The sequence below is a fragment of the Coregonus lavaretus genome (genome assembly GCF_964263955.1).
Source record: "Coregonus lavaretus genome assembly, chromosome: 16".
Taxonomy (NCBI): domain Eukaryota; kingdom Metazoa; phylum Chordata; class Actinopteri; order Salmoniformes; family Salmonidae; genus Coregonus; species Coregonus lavaretus.
Window position 1 is genome coordinate 7,552,618 of NC_140003.1, and position 21,007 is coordinate 7,573,624.

At 41.8% G+C, this 21,007-nt stretch overlaps 1 protein-coding gene across 1 annotated transcript in view; it reads left to right on the forward strand.

The window, feature by feature from the left end:
• Positions 1-21,007, forward strand: part of LOC311143890 (leucine-rich repeat flightless-interacting protein 2-like) — a 97,360-nt gene that overhangs the window by 69,380 nt on the left and 6,973 nt on the right. Inside the window, exons 6-9 of the mRNA XM_084179760.1 lie at positions 13,007-13,099; positions 13,307-13,399; positions 15,327-15,419; positions 15,568-15,715. Of these exons, the coding sequence (XP_084035886.1) occupies positions 13,007-13,099; positions 13,307-13,399; positions 15,327-15,419; positions 15,568-15,715 (427 nt within the window). The remainder of the gene's footprint in view (positions 1-13,006; positions 13,100-13,306; positions 13,400-15,326; positions 15,420-15,567; positions 15,716-21,007) is intronic.

The following is a 21,007-nucleotide window of genomic DNA, read 5'->3' on the forward strand; positions in this document are numbered from 1 at the left end:
AATTTCAGGTGGTCTATTCAAACAGCTCTTACACTAAAAGGGCATCATTTTTAACAGTATTATTCCAACCACATAGTGTGGAAATATACATAAAACACAGGAAAATCTTGTTTTTGACTGCATTGGAGCTTTAAAGCAAATTGTATTTGATTCTATATATTCTGCCATGCCTTTGTTAATTTTCTCAAACATAATAACAAAATCAATAATGCTTATTTCGTAGTCTTTGTCATTTTCAATTCTCCCTGACTGTCTAGCCTTTATTTTGGTGATTGTTAGTTCTCAAAGATTATATTATTTAAGATTACTAGCGGCACCCTGTCCATATGGACAGTAAAAATTAATTATTACATTTAATGCAAATTAAAAATGTGTTTATCTGTTCAGCTATTTGGTCTCTGGATATACCAATATTCTCAGCTCCGGAGCATTTAAAAAAAAACACCCATAGGCCAACTATTCACTATTATTCTACAATATAGTAAAAGTTTAAATAACCTGGAATGAGTAGGTGTTTCCAAACTTTTGCCTGAAGGTGTATATTTAAAGAGGAAAAAAACAGTAGAGGAGGGCTACAGACATAGATTTTGTTAAAGAAAAAAGTTGTAATTTAATTTAACATGTCCAAGCAAGAATGCATGATAAAGATATGTTGATGTACAATACCTAAACCAGTGGGTTTGACAATTAGGCTATTGTTGCTATAATTTTACTGTTGAAATATGGCTCCAGAATTGCAGATGGATTTTGTTCAATAGACATTAATTTGCTTACATCTTTGTGTTTACAAATAGGCTATCACATAAGCTAATTCACTTGTGGCTAATCACTGAAGAAAGGGAAACCAAAACCACAACTGACCAAATCATGAAAAATAAAACACTCATATCTTGATTAGATAAGTATTCAACCCCCTGAGTCAATACATGTTAAAATGTATTTGGCAGCAATTACAGCTGTGAGTCTTTCAGGGTTAGTCTCTAAGAGCTTTGTATTAGCCCATTATTCTTTTCATAATTTTTCAAGCTCTGTCAAGTTGGTTGTTGATCATTGCTAGACAGCCATTTTCAAGTCTTGCCATAGATTTTCAAGTGGATTTAAGTAAAAACCGGAACTAGGCCACACCGGAGCATTCAATGTCGTCTTGGCAGTGACGATTTTAGCATGTACAGTGAGGGAAAAAACTATTTGATCCCCTGCTGATTTTGTACGTTTGCCCACTGACAAAGACATGATCAGTCTATAATTTTAATGGTAGGTTTATTTGAACAGTGAGAGACAGAATAACAACAACAAAAATCCAGAAAAACGCATGTCAAAAATGTTATAAATTGATTTGCATTTTACTGAGGGAAATAAGTATTTGACCCCTCTGCAAAATATGACTTAGTACTTGGTGGCAAAACCCTTGTTGGCAATCACGGAGGTCAGACATTTCCTGTAGTTGGCCACCAGGTTTGCACACATCTCAGGAGGGATTTTGTCCCACTCCTCTTTGCAGATCTTCTCCAAGTCATTAAGGTTTCGAGGCTGACGTTTGTCTACTCGAACCTTCAGCTCCCTCCACAGATTTTCTATGGGATTAAGGTCTGGAGACTGGCTAGGCCACTCCAGGACCTTAATGTGCTTCTTCTTGAGCCACTCCTTTGTTGCCTTGGCCGTGTGTTTTGGGTCATTGTCATGCTGGAATACCCATCCACGACCCATTTTCAATGCCCTGGCTGAGGGAAGGAGGTTCTCACCCAAGATTTGACGGTACATGGCCCCGTCCATTGTCCCTTTGATGCGGTGAAGTTGTCCTGTCCCCTTAGCAGAAAAACACCCCCAAAGCATAATGTTTCCACCTCCATGTTTGACGGTGGGGATGGTGTTCTTGGGGTCATAGGCAGCATTCCTCCTCCTCCAAACACGGCGAGTTGAGTTGATGCCAAAGAGCTCGATTTTGTTCTCATTTGACCACAACTCTTTCACCCAGTTCTCCTCTAAATCATTCAGATGTTCATTGGCAAACTTCAGACCGGCCTGTATATGTGCTTTCTTGAGCAGGGGGACCTTGCGGGCGCTGCAGGATTTCAGTCCTTCACGGCGTAGTGTGTTACCAATTATTTTCTTGGTGACTATTGTCCCAGCTGCCTTGAGATCATTGACAATATCCTCCTGTGTAGTTCTGGGCTGATTCCTCACCGTTCTCATGATCATTCACTCCACGAGGTGAGATCTTGCATGGAGCCCCAGGCCGAGGGAGATTGACAGTTATTTTGTGTTTCTTCCATTTGCGAATAATCGCACCAACTGTTGTCACCTTCTCACCAAGCTGCTTGGCAATGGTCTTGTAGCCCATTCCAGCCTTGTGTAGGTGTGAGGTCTACAATCTTGTCCCTGACATCCTTGGAGAGCTCTTTGGTCTTGGCCATGGTCGAGAGTTTGGAATCTGATTGATTGATTGCTTCTGAGGCAGGTGTCTTTTATACAGGTAACAAGCTGAGATTAGGAGCACTCCCTTTAAGAGTGTGCTCCTAATCTCAGCTCGTTATCTGTATAAAAGACACCTGGGAGCCAGAAATATTTTTGATTGAGAGGGGGTCAAATACTTATTTCCCTCATTAAAATGCAAATCAATTTATAACATTTTTGACATGCGTTTTTCTGGATTTCTGTTGTTGTTATTCTGTCTCTCACTGTTCAAATAAACCTACCATTAAAATTATAGACTGATCCTTTATTTGTCAGTGGGCAAACGTACAAAATCAGCAGGGGATCAAATACTTTTTTCCCTCACTGTACATCTTGGTGGGGCAAAAAAATAAATAATTGGATGCATGCCAGCAAAGCCACTACACAACACTAAACAATACATTAATTGCACTATAATGGTGACAAACGGTGCCCACAAACTGTTAGGGCCTACATAAAGCTGTCCCAACAGCAGTCCCAACATCTTACCACTGCTACACCTGGCTATCAGTGGAGCCTTGTCTGGCAGCGAAACAGTTCATTCAGCCTCATTTACTGCTTGAAAAAAAAAACAGACAGTTGAAGTCAGAAGTTTACATACACCTTAGCCAAATACATTTCAACTCAGTTTTTCACAATTTCTGACATTTAATCCTAGTAAAAATTCCCTGTCTTAGGTCAGTTTATTTTAAGAATGTGAAATGTCAGAATAATTGTAGAGAGAATGATTTATTTCAGCTTTTATTTCTTTCATCACATTCCCAGTGGGTCAGAAGTTTACATACACTCAATTAGTATTCCTCCTGAAAGAACTGGTGTAACTGAGTCAGGTTTGTAGGCCTCCTTGCACGCACACGCTTTTTCAGTTCTGCCCACAAATTTTCTATAGGATTGAGGTCAGGGCTTTGTGATGGCCACTCCAATACCTTGACTTTGGAAGTATGCTTGGTGTCATTGTCCATTTGCGACCAAGCTTTAACTTCCTGACTGATGTTGCTTCAATATATCCACATAATTTTCCTTCCTCATGATGCCATCTATTTTGTGAAGTGCACCAGACCCTCCTGCAGCAAAGCACCCCCACAGCATGATGCTGCCACCCCCGTGCTTCACGGTTGGGATGGTGTTCTTCGGCTTGCAAGCTACCCCTTTTTTCCTCCAAACATAACGATGGTCATTATGGCCAAACAGTTCTATTTTTGTTTCATCAGACCAGAGGACATTTCTCCAAAAAGTACGATCTTTGTCCCCATTTTCAGTTGCAAACCGTAGTCTGGCTTTTTTATGGCGGTTTTGGAGCAGTGGCTTCTTCCTTGCTGAGCGGCCTTTCAGGACTCGTTTTACTGTGGATATAGATACATTTGTACCTGTTTCCTCCAGCATCTTCACAAGGTCCTTTGCTGTTTTTCTGGGATTGATTTGCACTTTTTGCACCAATGTACGTTCATCTCTAGGAGACAGAACGCGTCTCCTTCCTTGTACAGATGAACTTGGTACCTTCAGGCGTTTGGAAATTGCTCCCAAGGATGAACCAGACGTGTGGAGGTCTACAAAATTTCTAATGAGGTCTTTTGATTTTCCCATGATGTCAAGCAAAGAGGCACTGAGTTTGAAGGTAGGCCTTGAAATACATCCACAGGTACACCTCCAATTGACTCAAATGATGTCAATTAGCCTATCAGAAGCTTCTAAATCCATGACATAATTTTCTGGAATTTTCCAAGCTGTTTAAAGGCACAGTCAATTTAGTGTATGTAAACTTCTGACCCACTGGAATTGTGATACAGTGAATTAAAAGTGAAATAATCTGTCTGTAACAATTATTGGAAACAGTACTTGTGTCATGCACAAAGTAGATGTCCTAACCGACTTGCCAAAACTATAGTTTGTTAACAAGAAATGTGTGGAGTGGTTGAAAAACGAGTTTTATGACTCCAATAGCAGGCTAGTGATTGCTTTGCAATGCTTGCAGTTAGCCACTGCCACTGATTCCTTCCAAACCACTCATTGTTGAATTTGCGATTTCCAACTTGTTGTGTAATGTTTATGTCCAATGAGCACCGATACATTTTATCTATAATTTCTCTTCATTATTTATATGCATATGACAAGGATTAAAAAGGATTTGCCAGTAGATTGTCGACTTGATTCATGATGATGACTGCTAGCTAAGATTTTGAAAGTATGATGTTGACATGATCCGTCCAATCAAAGCTACTGTAGATGTAACGTGATTTGACGTCATTTTATCTGTGGCCAATGACCTTGTGCCTTCTTGGATGGGCACTTCTAATGTAACTCGATGGCAGCACCCAAGGAGCTTGAATTTTCGAGGTCTACCCTTAGACTTGGCGGTGACGTACTGTCCCCACGAGTGACAGAACACTGAGCTAATCATGGCGCAACTAGAGAACATTACCAACACCTACGCTCCGTATTTTCCGCTGGCTGCCCCACCACTACAGAAAGCACTGAGCTAGGCTGAAACACCTGCATTTTGGAGCTGCCTTACTCAAGAAAGCAAAAAAGAGACCATGTTTGTATGCGCCTTTATTAACTCAATGATTTTTAAAAAAAATTGCAAACTGGTATCTGACACGTATTAATGCCAAAATAACATGCAAAAAAGGTAAGCCCCCCCTCCCTAAAGTGTGGGGTTCAAAACAGGTGGGGCTCTGCTCCACCTGCCCTGAATGACGGGTTGCCACTGTGTCTTAAGCAACTCCCGTGTATATTTGGCCATGTGTTTTAGGTTATTGTCCTGCTGGAAGGTGAATTTGTCTCCCAGTTGAAAAGCAGACGGAACTAGGTTTTCCTCTAGGATGTTGCCTGTGCTTAGCTCTACTCCGTTTCTTTTTATCCTAAAAAACTCCCTAGTCCTTCCGATGACAAGCATACCCATAACATGATGCAGCCACCACAATGCTTGAAAATATGAAGAGTGGTACTCAGTGATGTGTGTTGGATTTTCCCCAAACATAAGGCTTTGTATTCAGGACATGAAGTCAGTTTCTTTGCCAAATTTCTTTGCAGTTTTACTTTAGTGCCTTATTGCAAACAGGATGCCTGTTTTGGAATATTTTTTATTCTGTACAGGCTTCCTTCTTTTCACTCTGTCAGTTAGGTTAGTATTGTGGAGTAACTACAATGTTGTTGATCTATCCTCAGTTTTCTATCACAGCCATTAAACTCTGTAACTGTTTTAATAGCACCATTGGCCTCATGGTGAAATCCCTGAGCGGTTTCCTTCCTCTCCGACAGCTGAGTTAGGAAGGACGCCTTTATCTTTGTAGTGACTGGGTGTATTGATACACCATCCAAAAGTGTAATTAATAACTTCAATATGCTCAAAGGGATATTCAATGTCTGCTCTTTTTTTTACCCATCTGCAAGTAGGTGAGTGCCCTTCTTTGCGAGGCATTCTCTCTTTATGTAGTGGTTTGTTGTCTCTCTTGTTGTGATGTGTGTTTGGGCCTATATATATATATATATATATATATATATATATATATATATATATATATATATATATATATATATATATATATATATAATTTATTTATTATTATTTTTTTGTCCCCGCAGGAGGCCTTTTGCCTTTTGGTAGGCCATCATTGTAAATAAGAATTTGCTCATCAACAAGAAGAAGCACATTAAGGTCCTGGAGTGGCCTAGCCAGTCTCCAGACCTTATTCCCATAGAAACGCATCTGAGTAGGTTTCTATTGTGCAAGACTCAGCCGGTACTCTACACAGACCGGTGTGACATAACCAATCAGAGCTGCAGTAGACCTGTATGCAAATCGACATTGCCATATCTGGATCTGTACCATTTACTTTGAACCAGACTTTGTTTACAGCTGTGGTCTTGAGTAGATGTGCTTGTTTTGAGATCAAAGCAAGAGCTGCATTTTGCCATGTGTGCACATTTTGTTCATATCCTTTGCTAGTTAGTGAGTTATTAGCCCAGTTATATATCATTTGTAGTCAGCAATAGGGTAGTGATTGTTTCCTACAAGAGCACAAAACTTGTAAACAGGTTAATGTCAAGCCCTGCATGTTTTTTTCAAAAGTCTCATGGAATGTAGGCCTACATTGAACACCACACATTGGCTGCTACTGTAGGCTGAATGATAGAACAGCTAGAAATGCCAAGAGTGTGCAAAGCTGTCATCAAGGCAAAGGGTGGAAACTTTGAAGAATCTCAAATATTAAATATATTTTGATTTAACACTTATGGTTACTAAATGATTTCATATGTGTTATTTCATAGTTTTGATAGCTTCACTATTATTCTACAATGTAGAAAATAGGACAAATAAAGAAAAACCCTGGAATGAGTAGGTGTGTCCAAACCTTTGACTGGTACTGTATATATATACACATGTCAAAAATGTTATAAATTGATTTGCATTTTAATGAGGGGAATAAGTATTTGACCCCCTCTCAATCAGAAAGATTTCTGGCTCCCAGGTGTCTATTATACAGGTAACGAGCTGAGATTAGGAGCACACTCTTACAGGGAGTGCTCCTAATCTCAGTTTGTTACCTGTATAAAAGACACCTGTCCACAGAAGCAATCAATCAATCAGATTGTAGACCTACACAAGGCTGGAATGGGCTACAAGACCATCGTCAAGCAGCTTGGTGAGAAGGTGACAACAGTTGGTGCGATTATTCGCAAATGGAAGAAACACAAAAGAACTGTCAATCTCCCTCGGCCTGGGGCTCCATGCAAAATCTCACCTCGTGGAGTTGCAATGATCATGAGAACGGTGAGGAATCAGCCCAGAACTACACGGGAGGATCTTGTCAATGATCTCAAGGCAGCTGGGACCATAGTCACCAAGAAAACAATTGGTAACACACTACGCCGTGAAGGACTGAAATCCTGCAGCGCCCGCAAGGTCCCCCTGCTCAAGAAAGCACATATACATGCCCGTCTGAAGTTTGCCAATGAACATCTGAATGATTCAGAGGAGAACTGGGTGAAAATGTTGTGGTCAGATGAGACCAAAATCGAGCTCTTTGGCATCAACTCAACTCGCTGTGTTTGGAGGAGGAGGAATGCTGCCTATGACCCCAAGAACACCATCCCCACCGTCAAACATAGAGGTGGAAAAATTATGCTTTGGGGGTGTTTTTCTGCTAAGGGGACAGGACAACTTCACCGCATCAAAGGGACGATGGACGGGGCCATGTACCGTCAAATCTTGGGTGAGAACCTCCTTCCCTCAACCAGGGCATTGAAAATGGGTCGTGGATGGGTATTCCAGCATGACAATGACCCAAAACACACGGCCAAGGCAACAAAGGAGTGGCTTAAGAAGAAGCACATTAAGGTCCTGGAGTGGCCTAGCCAGTCTCCAGACCTTAATCCCATAGAAAATCTGTGGAGGGAGCTGAAGGTTCGAGTTGCCAAACGTCAGCCTCGAAACCTTAATGACTTGGAGAAGATCTGCAAAGAGGAGTGGGACAAAATCCCTCCTGAGATGTGTGCAAACCTGGTGGCCAACTACAAGAAACGTCTGACCTCTGCGATTGCCAACAAGGGTTTTGCCACCAAGTACTAAGTCATGTTTTGCAGAGGGGTCAAATACTTATTTCCCTAATTAAAATGCAAATCAATTTATAACATTTTTGACATGCGTTTTTCTGGATTTTTGTTGTTGTTATTCTGTCTCTCACTGTTCAATTAAACCAACCATTAAAATGATAGACTGATCATTTCTTTGTCAGTGGGCAAACGTACAAAATCAGCAGGGGATCAAATACTTTTTTTCCCTCACTGTGTATGTATATATATATATATATATATATATATATATATATATATATATATATATATATATATATATATGCCAGTACTGGCTGGATGTCCTTTGGATGGTGGACCATTCTAGATACACACCAGAAACCGTTTTGTGTGTGTGTGTGTGTATATGTGTATATATATATATACACACACACATACAACGGTTTCTGGTGTGTATCTAGAACCGTTGTATGTGTGTATGTATGTATGTATGTATATACAGTGGGGAGAACAAGTATTTGATACACTGCCGATTTTGCAGGTTTTCCTACTTACAAAGCATGTAGAGGTCTGTAATTTTTATCATAGGTACACTTCAACTCTGAGAGACGGAATCTAAAACAAAAATCCAGAAAATCACATTGTATGATTTTTTAAAGTAATTAATTTGCATTTTATTGCATGACATAAGTATTTGATACATCAGAAAAGCAGAACTTAATATTTGGTACAGAAACCTTTGTTTGCAATTACAGTGATCATGCGTTTCCTGTAGGTCTTGACCAGGTTTGCACACACTGCAGCAGGGATTTTGGCCCACTCCTCCATACAGACCTTCTCCAGATCACTGGGCAATACGGACTTTCAGCTCCCTCCAAAGATTTTCTATTGGGTTCAGGTCTGGAGACTGGCTAGGCCACTCCAGGACCTTGAGGTGCTTCTTACGGAGCCACTCCTTAGTTGCCCTGGCTGTGTGTTTCGGGTCGTTGTCATGCTGGAAGACCCAGCCACGACCCATCTTCAATGCTCTTACTGAGGGAAGGAGGTTGTTCGCCAAGATCTCGCGATACATGGCCCCATCCATCCTCCCCTCAATACGGTGCAGTCGTCCTGTCCCCTTTGCAGAAAAGCATCCCCAAAGAATGATGTTTCCACCTCCATGCTTCACGGTTGGGATGGTGTTCTTGGGGTTGTACTCATCCTTCTTCTTCCTCCAAACACGGCAAGTGGAGTTTAGACCAAAAAGCTCAATTTTTGTCTCATCAGACCACATGACCTTCTCCCATTCCTCCTCTGGATCATCCAGATGGTCATTGGCAAACTTCAGACGGGCCTGGACATGCGCTGGCTTGAGCAGGGGGACCTTACGTGCGCTGCAGGATTTTAATCCATGACGGCGTAGTGTGTTACTAATGGTTTTCTTTTAGACTGTGGTCCCAGCTCTCTTCAGGTCATTGACCAGGTCCTGCCGTGTAGTTCTGGGCTGATCCCTCACCTTCCTCATGATCATTGATGCCCCACGAGGTGAGATCTTGCATGGAGCCCCAGACCGAGGGTGATTGACCGTCATCTTGAACTTCTTCCATTTTCTAATAATTGCGCCAACAGTTGTTGCCTTCTCACCAAGCTGTTTTGCCTATTGTCCTGTAGCCCATCCCAGCCTTGTGCAGATCTACAATTTTATCCCTGATGTCCTTACACAGCTCTCTGGTCTTGGTCATTGTGGAGAGGTTGGAGTCTGTTTGATTGAGTGTGTGGACAGGTGTCTTTTTATACAGGTAACGAGTTGAAACAGGTGCAGTTAATAAAGGTAATGAGTGGAGAACAGGAGGGCTTCTTAAAGAAAATGTAACAGGTCTGTGAGAACCAGAATTCTTACTGGTTGGTAGGTGATCAAATACTTATGTCATGCAATAAAAATGCTAATTAATTACTTAAAAATCATACAATGTGATTTTCTGGATTTTTGTTTTAGATTTCGTCTCTCACAGTTGAAGTGTACCTATGATAAAAATTACAGACCTCTACATGCTTTGTAAGTAGGAAAACCTGCAAAATCGGCAGTGTATCAAATACTTGTTCTCCCCACTATATATATATATATATATATATATATATATATATATATATATATATATATATATATATATATATATATATACAGACAGTGGGGTAAAAAAGTATTTAGTCAGCCACCAATTGTGCAAGTTCTCCCACTTAAAAAGATGAGAGAGGCCTGTAATTGAGACAAAATGATTTAAAAAAATTATCCAGAAAATCACATTGTAGGATTTTTAATGAATTTATTTGCAAATTATGTTGGAAAATAAGTATTTGGTCAATAACAAAAGTTTCTCAATACTTTGTTATATACCCTTTGTTGGCAATGACACAGGTCAAATGTTTTCTGTAAGTCTTCACAAGGTTTTCACACACTGTTGCTGGTATTTTGGCCCATTCCTCCATGCAGATCTCCTCTAGAGCAGTGATGTTTTGGGGCTGTCTCTGGGCAACACGGACTTTCAACTCCCTCCAAAGATTTTCTATGGGGTTGAGATCTGGAGACTGGCTAGGCCACTTCAGGACCTTGAAATGCTTCTTACGAAGCCACTCCTTCGTTTCCCGGGCGGAGTGTTTGGGATCATTGTCATGCTGAAAGACCCAGCCACGTTTCATCTTCAATGCCCTTGCTGATGGAAGGAGGTTTTCACTCAAAATCTCACGATACATGGCCCCATTCATTCTTTCCTTTACACGGATCAGTCGTCCTGGTCCCTTTGCAGAAAAACAGCCCCAAAGCATGATATTTCCACCCCCATGCTTCACAGTAGGTATGGTGCTCTTTGGATGCAACTCAGCATTCTTTGTCCTCCAAACACGACGAGTTGACTTTTTACCAAAAAGTTCTATTTTGGTTTTATCTGACCATATGACATTCTCCCAATCCTCTTCTGGATCATCCAAATGCACTCTAGCAAACTTCAGACGGGCCTGGACATGTACTGGCTTAAGCAGGGGGACACGTCTGGCACTGCAGGATTTGAGTCCCTGGCGGCGTAGTGTGTTACTGATGGTAGGCTTTGTTACTTTGGTCCCAGCTCTCTGCAGGTCATTCACTAGGTCCCGCCGTATGGTTCTGGGATTTTTGCTCACCGTTCTTGTGATCATTTTGACCCCACGGGGTGAGATCTTGCGTGGAGCCCCAGATCGAGGGAGATTATCAGTGGTCTTGTATGTCTTCCATTTCCTAATAATTGCTCCCACAGTTGATTTCTTCAAACCAAGCTGCTTACCTATTGCAGATTCAGTCTTCCCAGCCTGGTGCAGGTCTACAATTTTGTTTCTGGTGTCCTTTGACAGTTCTTTGGTCTTGGCCATAGTGGAGTTTGGAGTGTGACTGAGGTTGTGGACAGGTGTCTTTTATACTGATAACAAGTTCAAACAGGTGCCATTAATACAGGTAACGAGTGGAGGACAGAGGAGCCTCTTAAAGAAGAAGTTACAGGTCTGTGAGAGCCATAAATCTTGCTTGTTTGTAGGTGACCAAATACTTATTTTCCACCATAATTTGCAAATAAATTCATTAAAAATCCTACAATGTGATTTTCTGGAAAAAAAAATCTCAATTTGTCTGTCATAGTTGACGTGTACCTATGATGAAAATTACAGGCCTCTCTCATCTTTTTAAGTGGGAGAACTTGCACAATTGGTGGCTGACTAAATACTTTTTTCCCCCACTGTATGCAGTACCAGTCAAAGGTTTGGACACACCTACTCATTCCAGGGTTTTTCTTTATTTTTATTTTTACTATTTTCTACATTGGAGAATAATAGTGAAGACATCAAAACTATAGTAACCAAAAAAGTGTTAAATCAAAATATGAGGGAAAAAACGATTTAATCCATTTCATGCCAAGCGTCGGTTGGAGTGGTGTAAAGCTCGCCGCGATTGGACTCTGGAGCAGTGGAAACGTGTTCTCTGGAGTGATAAATCACACTTCGCCATCTGGCAGTCCGACGGACTAATCTGGGTTTGGTGGATGCCAGGAAAACGCTACCTGCCCGAATGCATAGTGCCAACTGCAAAGTTTGGTGGAAGAGGACTAATGGTCTGGGGCTGTTTTTCATGGTTCCAGCTAGGCCCCTTAATTCCAGTGAAGGGAAATCTTAACGCTACAGCATACAATGACATTGTAGACGATTCTGTGCTTCCAACTTTGTGGCAACAGTTTGAGGAAGGCCCTTTCCTGTTTCAGCATGACAATGCCCCTGTGCACAAAGCGAGGTCCATAGAGAAATGGTTTGTTGATATCGGTATGGAAGAACTTGACTGGCCTGCACAGAGCCCTGACCTAAACCCCATCGAACACCTTTGGGATGAATTGGAACCCCGACTGCGAGCCAGGCCTAATCCCCCAACATCAGTGCCTGACCTCACTAATGCTCTTGTGGCTGAATGGAAGCCAGTCCCCGCAGCAATGTTCCAACATCTAGTGGAAAGCCTTCCCAAAGAGTGGACGCTGTTGTAGCAGCAAAGCATCTGTAGTAAGCCCTTTTGTGGGGAAAGACTCATTCTGATTGGCTGGACCTGGCTCCCCAGTGGGTCGGCATGGCTCCCAAGTGGGTGGGTCTATGCCCTCCCAGGCCCACCCATCTCTGCGCCCCTGCCCAGTCATGGGAAATCCATAGATAAGGGCCTAATTATAATTGACTGATTTCCTTATATGAACTGTAACTCAGCAAAATCTTAGAAATTGTTGCATGTTGTGTTTTTATTTTTGTTCAGTATATATTACGGTGTATGGATTTAGGCGATCCAGAAAAAAATGGATTTCATTGGCCGACAAATCCCAGAATCCCTAAATTCATAGTGTACATCAACCTTTATCCAAATTGATTTCATCCACAACTAATGTAGCTATGGCAACTTCCTGGATTATAAGGCAGCTGTTTAGGGCCAAAATGATCACTGCATATTGTTAATCCATTCAAACATCTCCTCTGTTATCTCTCCCAGGACTTTGAGCGTGAGAAACATGCCCACGGTGTGCTCCAGTTCCAGTTCAACGTGATGAAAGAAAAGCTAAAACAGAGCGAGGAGTTATTAACGGTGAGTCCTCCAAGGCATCCTCGAAAGGAAAAACCCAAGCTTGTCAGGACAGCCAAAACGACCTTAACTGACACCTTTCAGTTTTCTTATTTCTGAACTTCCCTGTCTCCTCAATTGCATGCTGATCTTCTACTGTTTTCACTCCTCTCACACACTCTCTCCCTCTCTCCTATTTGTTCCATCATCTTCTGCTTTTCTGCTGTCCAGGAGATCCATCAGTTGCGTCTCAAGCAGGACAACTTTGTTAGGGAAATATCTGACCTGCAGGAAACAGTAGAGTGGAAAGATAAAAAGATTGGGGTATGCCCTGTGAACTCTGACCCATTCGCTTTGTTAGTACATTTGAAGTCGGAAGTTTACATACACCTTAGCCAAATACATTTAAACTCAGTTTTTCACAATTCCTGACATTTAATCCTAGTAAAAATTCCCTGTTTTAGGTCAGTTAGGATTACCACTTTATTTTAAGAATGTAAAATGTCAGAATAATAGTAGAGAGCTTGATTTATTTCAGCTTTGATTTCTTTCATCACATTCCCAGTGGGTCAGAAGTTTACATACACTCAATTAGTATTTGGAAGCATAGCCTTTAAATTGTTTAACTTGGGTCAAACGTTTCGGGTAGCCTTCCACAAGCTTCCCACAATAAATTGGGTGAATTTTGGCCCATTCCTCCTGACAGAGCTGGTGTAACTGAGTCAGGTTTGTAGGCCTCCTTGCACGCACACGCTTTTTCAGTTCTGCCCACAAATGTTCTATAAGATTGAGGTCAGGGCTTTGTGATGGTCACGCCAATACCTTGACTTTGTTGTCCTTAAGCCATTTTGCCACAACTTTGGAAGTATGCTTGGGGTAATTGTCCATTTGGAAGACCCATTTGCGACCAAGCTTTAACTTCCTGACTGATGTCTTGAGATGTTGCTTCAATATATCCACATAATTTTCCTTCCTCATGATGCCATCTATTTTGTGAAGTGCACCAGTCCCTCCTGCAGCAAAGCACCCCCACAGCATGATGCTGCCACCCCTGTGCTTCACGGTTGGGATGGTGTTCTTCAGCTTGCAAGCCCCCCCCCCACCTTTTTCTTCCAAACATAACGATGGTCATTATGGCCAAACAGTTCTATTTTTGTTTCATCAGACCAGAGGACATTTCTCCAAAAAGTACGATCTTTGTCCCCATGTGCAGTTGCAAACCGTAGTCTGGCTTTTTTATGGCGGTTTTGGAGCAGTGGCTTCTTCCTTGCTGAGTGGCCTTTCAGGTTATGTAGATATAGGACTCGTTTTACTGTGGATATAGATACTTTTGTACCTGTTTCCTCCAGCATCTTCACAAGGTCCGTTGCTGTTGTTCTGGGATTGATTTGCACTTTTCGCACCAAAGTACGTTCATCTCTAGGAGACAGAACGTGTCTCCTTCCTGAGCGGTATGACGGCTGCGTGGTCCCATGGCGTTTATACTTGCGTACTATTGTTTGTACAGATGAACGTGGTACCTTCAGGCATTTGGAAATTGCTCCCAAGGATGAACCAGACTTGTGGAGGTCTACAATTTTTTTTCTGAGGTCTTGGCTGATTTCTTTTGATTTTCCCATGATGTCAAGCAAAGAGGCACTGATTTTGAAGGTAGTCCTTGAAATACATCCACAGGTACATCTCCAATTGACTCAAATGATGTCAATTAGCCTATCAGATGCTTCTAAAGCCATGACATCATTTTCTGGAATTTTCCAAGCTGTTTAAAGGCACAGTCAACTTAGTGTATGTAAACTTCTGACCCACTGGAATTGTGATACAGTGAATTATAAGTGAAATAATCTGTCTGTAAACAATTATTGGAAAAATTACTTGTGTCATGCACAAAGTAGATGTCTTAACCGACTTGCCAAAACTATAGTTTGTTAACAAGAAATTTGTGGTGTGGTTGAAAAACCTAAGTTTTTCAACCAACCTAAGTGTATGTAAACTTTCGACTTTAACTGTACATGTTCACTTTGATAGCATTTGGTGTATGCGAGTGTAAACCCCCACACATAATTGTGATTTGTGGTGTTAAAATACACTTGTTCACTTATGCAGAGAAGTTGATTCTAGCCAAGTGCATGAATACTTGAAACTGTATACTGTACCCTCACTTTCTCTATGCTCACTTTCACTTCCTTCACCCATATCATCCTTCGTTCTTCACCTGCACTTCCTCCTCCCCACCAATGGGGGCACTTCTCAGGCCTTAGAGCGGCAAAAGGAGTATTTGGACGCCATCCGAAATGAACGAGATGAGCTCAGGGATGAGGTGGTCCAGCTGAAAGATATTCTGAAGGTACTTTGTCATCTCAGGGGAGTCAGAGCTCTGAATATGCAACAGTGGACCCTGAAACAGGGTTTATCTATTGCAGTTATGCAGCTATAATTTACTGTTGTGAGACCCAAAAGCCTGTCATCACAGTCTGTGTTCATGTCCTACCCAGAAACATGGAATTGTCCTTGGACCTGACCTGACCACCAATGGGGAAAAGGTGAAGGTGGGAACTGAAAGGTCAACTAGTAGAGATCCAGCTTCTCAATTGGCTCAGGACTCCCAGACGTCACCCACAGAAGGAGGGAACATCATGCTCGGTAAGCACCATTACTGGACAAATATTGCTGTATGTTGTAATCATCTCTTGCTTACCTCATAGCTTTGCCAAATTATAGCTAACTTGAAAACTTAAATCATGCCCACACCTGATCTAATGCAAACCTGTATACGTAACATGAGTTTGGTTGACTGACACTGTTTTTTGGACTTCTGCAACTAACTTTTAAGCTTTCACTACTGATTCTCCTCCCAACCCATTGCAACCCCTACACCTGATTCATTTGAACTAATCCATCTGAACCATGATTTAAAGCACATGGTTTAAACACCCTTGTTTTGGTGCCATAATGTGTATCCTACATAGTGGTTTCATATTGAGAGGGTCATATGGCTGTCTGATTTGTGGAAATGAGCATGACCTTGTGTTTATATTTTCAATTATAAACTCTCTGCGTCAACCTGATTTAATGTCAATGGTGTTTGAAGTGTTTGCTGTGGTGTTTTACTTGGTGGTTTTACACCAGAGCATTACACAAATCAAAATGAATCAATGAATTAGTCCATTAATTGGGTTATTCAATGTAGGATACATGTATTTGTTGACATGTAAATGCCATGTCAGTGTCTTCATTAAGGTTTTTATCACATATTTTCTTGTAAATGTTTTTTTGGTTGTGTCGAAAGTCACAAACCTGTAAATTTCTGGCCAGTCTCAAAGCAATAAACACCACAGCAGACATTTCAGAGTTTAAGATTTGCAGCTTGCCAAAGTTTGACGTACCAAGGTGCCTCTGACCTTCTCATCTGCTTTGACAATTCATCTGGGATCAAGAGCTTTGTTTTTGTGATCTCCTGCTATTCTTCTTCCCTTTCCTCCTTCTCTTCCTTTTAGGTTTGATTTTGGCCAAATTCTTTCAAATTCCGCTTTGCGCTAATTGGTCCAGCTTCAACTGACAGATCTTGATCATCAGAAAAATTACAATACTTGAAACACCAGGCCACAGTGTTTGGCCTGTATCACACTCATGTTCTCCCCTCATGGTCTCTTAGGCAGAGCTCAGGAGATGGAACTGGGAAGTAGAGGAGATAAGGTGGTGGATCCAGGAAGGTCAAGGCAGCAAGTGGAGACACATGAGGCGGTTCAAGAGAACCATCTGACCTCGCCCACTTCCTGTAGCCTTGCTGGTGTTTCTGAAACCAAAGCATCTATGGAGGCTCTGCCATTCTCGCCCAAATTGGGGGATGAGGTTGAAATTGAAAGCAGTAATGTCAACAAAGACTCTGACAATGGCATACCAGTAGTAGAGGTCAAACAGGGACCGGTTTGTGATTCTGAGGTAATTGTGGTTGTAACAGGTCCTGAGGAAGAGGTTACAGGAGAGGGGGAGGGGTACGAACCAGCAGGCATAGAGGGGACAGGGCAAGGGAGAGTAGAGGCCACAAACAAATGGGAAATGGGAATAAAAAATGACAAGGTAGATGATATGGAGACCAAAGTCACCAAGAGTAGTGATCACACCAAAGAGACATCCGCAAAAGAGCCTACCTCAGAATATGGTGCAGTAGTTGAACAACGTAATATAGCATCGAGTAAAGAGGTTTTGAAAAGTATAGACTCATGTCCTCAGCCTAGGGAAACCATTGAGGACACCATGAAAAATGGCACACAGATTAGCCAAGGGACTGACCATGATACTAGTAAGAGCCCAATAAAATCAAAAGATAAGTCTCAACCTAAGCCTCAGAAAACGAAAAAAGCTGAAGTGTTACCAGAGACCACTGACATGCAGCCACAGGCCCAAGGAGGCAAGAAGAAGAGGAAGAAAGGCAAGAAGGGAGAGACACAAGGTGATGAAAAACAGGGAGACGATAACAAGAAGAGCAAAACAGAAAAGGATGTGGACTCAATCTTAACAGATAAGGAGCCAGTAGCGGAGCTAGTAGAAGGAGTTATCATAATAGAGACACAGCAGCTTCTAGAGGAGGGGACCGGTAGTTCACCGGATCGAGAACTCCAAACCCTTAAAGAAAAAGTACAAACCATAGCTGAGGAGGGATGGAACCTGAAGGAAGAACACCAACTAGCAGAGGACCGAGTAGAGGTTAAGTGTGAGGAGCCTCCCATTGAAACCCCAGAAGTATCTCTGATTGACCAAGCTAAGAGTGAGGAAGTTGTCAAAAAGAAGAAAACGGAAAAGGACAAACAAAAACCTCCCATGGAATCAGAGAAATCGGAAAGCGAGAAATCAGTATTATGCCATGAGTGTGACATTGGGATCGCTGATCCTGTTGACCAGCAATGTATAACCAAGTGTATAACCAGTGCTGATAACCCTAAGGAGAAATTAGAATCCACAACAAATACTGGTACCCAAAAAGACGAGTCAGGGTACACAACCAACCCTGATAACTTTGTAGACTGCCTGAACTCTTCAGCTGACCCAAAATGTCCATTGGACTTGAAAGAGTCCACTGCTGGGAATTCAAACAATGTCAAAGAAGAAGATGCAATCAAGGTCTCAGTTGAAGAGGCTCAAACAATCCAAGACACAAAGAAACAGGGAATTAACTTTCACAGTCCCATAGTTCTAAGACCGGAGCTCGAGAAGAGCATGGTACCTGAAGACCTTATCGCCAATGATGGTGTCACTACTCACCCAGACCATGTTACCGAAAATGCCATAAAAGACCTGAAAGCGGCAGGTCAGGATGAACAAAATGGGAGCCCAGATGAGTGTAAAAATGCACTTGAACATAAAGACATTTCGATAGCACTGCCAGCAAATGTAGATAAATGCACACATTTATCAGGAGAGAACTGTGGCACATCACTCAATAGCAACTGCCCTGCTGCTGAGACCATAAGACAGCTTGAACAATTGGTGGGTCTACCTGGTTGTCCAGTCGCTGACAAGCACTTAGATGAAAACAACAAGCCAGAAACACTTGATGGAGAAAATGCATCAAATGGAGGGATCTCCACAGAGACCGAGCTGAATGATACAGAAACACGACTACAGGACCCTGTAGAAGAAACTCCGGAGACAATTGACTCTTTTAGGGAACAGGGCCACAATGAAAGCAGACCATGCACCATGGTGGCCGAAGCAGAAGAGCAAGATGTTCCCACTGAGGCCAATCTAGAGGTTAACAAGGTACCTGGACCCAGTGAGCAGGGGAATGACGAGGAGGGGAATGATGATATAGATGAGGAGGGTCAATCATTTGACTTTGACGACCTAGATTTGGTGGTTTCTGCAAAAGTGTTTCCAGTAAAGTCCCAAGAGGAGGTTAGCCAGGAGGTGAGAATGATGATTGAAGGCGACAAAATAGAGGTAGAGCCAGGTAGAGAGATGACAAATAAGGAAGAGGAGGACGGGGACAAGTCAACAGGCAAACCGCAGGGCACAGTAGAGGGAGTTAGCACAATAGTGGCAAAGCAGCCACTTGAAGGGGGGTCAGATGGTGCACCAGAATAGCTCCGAAGCCCTGAAGAAAAAGCACAAAACAGAGTTGAAGGACAGAATGCCAATGAAGAACAACAACTAATCACAATACAGGAAGTGATTAGTGTAAAATACGAACAGAAAGACATTGCAGAGGGAGTGTGTGTGACTGTTGAACCACAATGTGTAGGAGAGAGTAAGAGGCTGCAGAATTCAACAGAGTTAGATTATTTGCCAGTAGAGGAGAGGAAAGAGGCAATCCAGTATGGGTCACAGCAGGGTAGAAGATAGAGTAGGCAAAGTACGGATTCAGCAGGGGGCGACGATGAGCAATCTAGGACAGGCTCGAAAAAGGGAAGCAAGAAAGGAAAAGGCAAGGGGAAAGAGGACTGTCGAATGGCCTAGTCTTTACGTCTGCCCTCAATATAAACAACTGCAAATATTTATGAAAGGAATTGCAGAGTCTGAACTACTAGAGCCGAAGCACCTTCAATTCAGATTTATTCCAAAGCTATTATTAGATATATGTATGTGGGTATTTTAGCTAATTTCGATTAACCCTTTACACTCGTACCTGTATACAGGTTGAAAATTGCAGATTTGGGCACTAATAAGCCCCTAAATTGGGCTGTACAGTAACATGCGATACATGACGTAAGAGCTCTGGCTCTGCGCTTCACATCACTTTATGGAACAGCCGTTCAGAACTTGAGCACTGCGTACAAAAATAATTTCCCCCCATCCCTTCCGGTAATTGGGCAACTTTTGCAAATGTTTGGTTGTCTGGTTGAGGAAAATGCTCTAAATTAAGATGACTCTATGTATTTTGAAAGATGAGACGTTGAGGTTCATAATAAATAACGCTTTGGTATCATACAAGCAAGCCAAATGTGCACTTCAAATTTCCAATTCATAAAACTCATGTCATATACAGTGTCAATGTTTATGATCACTATGTTTGATGTACAGTTACAAGATAACATGGTGTCATACCCTCGGTTGTTCTGAAGAGAATGAGCTTATGTTTATTGTGAAGCAAATTCGCCGGGGCACATGCCCCTGAATTCAGTCATGACTCCTTTCTACGCGCACCAAAGTTTATCTGAATTGCCTTGTGAAAGCCTAATACTATAAGATTGTATTTTATAACTTAGCTTGTGTGATGGCGGGGATGAAGGGTTGTGTTCCAAATTAAACAACTATAAGTGTGATTGCTCTAGTTCCTCAACGGCACAGCTAGGAGAGCTCAAAAAAGTACCTTGTAGTTGAAGACTCTTCTTTGAGTAATAAAAGTGTATTGAAAATTGCTTAGGAACTGTACACACTTTGGAGAGGTGTGTGTGGCCACTTGGAGACACCAGTTAGTCCTCTCACTCAAACCCTTGTAACGTTTTGGTCTTATGTTGCACCTACCCCACATTTTCCAGGAATAGTCTTATGTTACTGAATGTATCCAGAGTATTTTCAGTTTTCGTTAACAAATGCGGTGAAAAGTACAGTAAATGTAAAATGCACATAAAATCAGTGTAATGTTTTTGGATTCAGTCTTGTGTCAGGTGAACTGTTGTGTACTCACCTTTAGTCTAATAACTATCCCCAAACTGTTCCCTTTCAATTGCTACCATGGTTATGCATTTCATATTTCTTCTGTAAGAAACGTTTCAATTTATCCCTATCCATATAGGCCAATTCCTACGAGTGTAAAGGGTTACACATCATTTTTTTGAGGTGAAATGCTGTGCAGAATGGTCTTCAATTGTCTTGAGATTTTGTTCTATATTATCTTAAATAGATGTTAATGTGCATGACATCCTGCAGATCAACATGAGTAACATTATGTTGTGTAGACAATATTGCAGCGGACTATATATTTATTTTGTAACT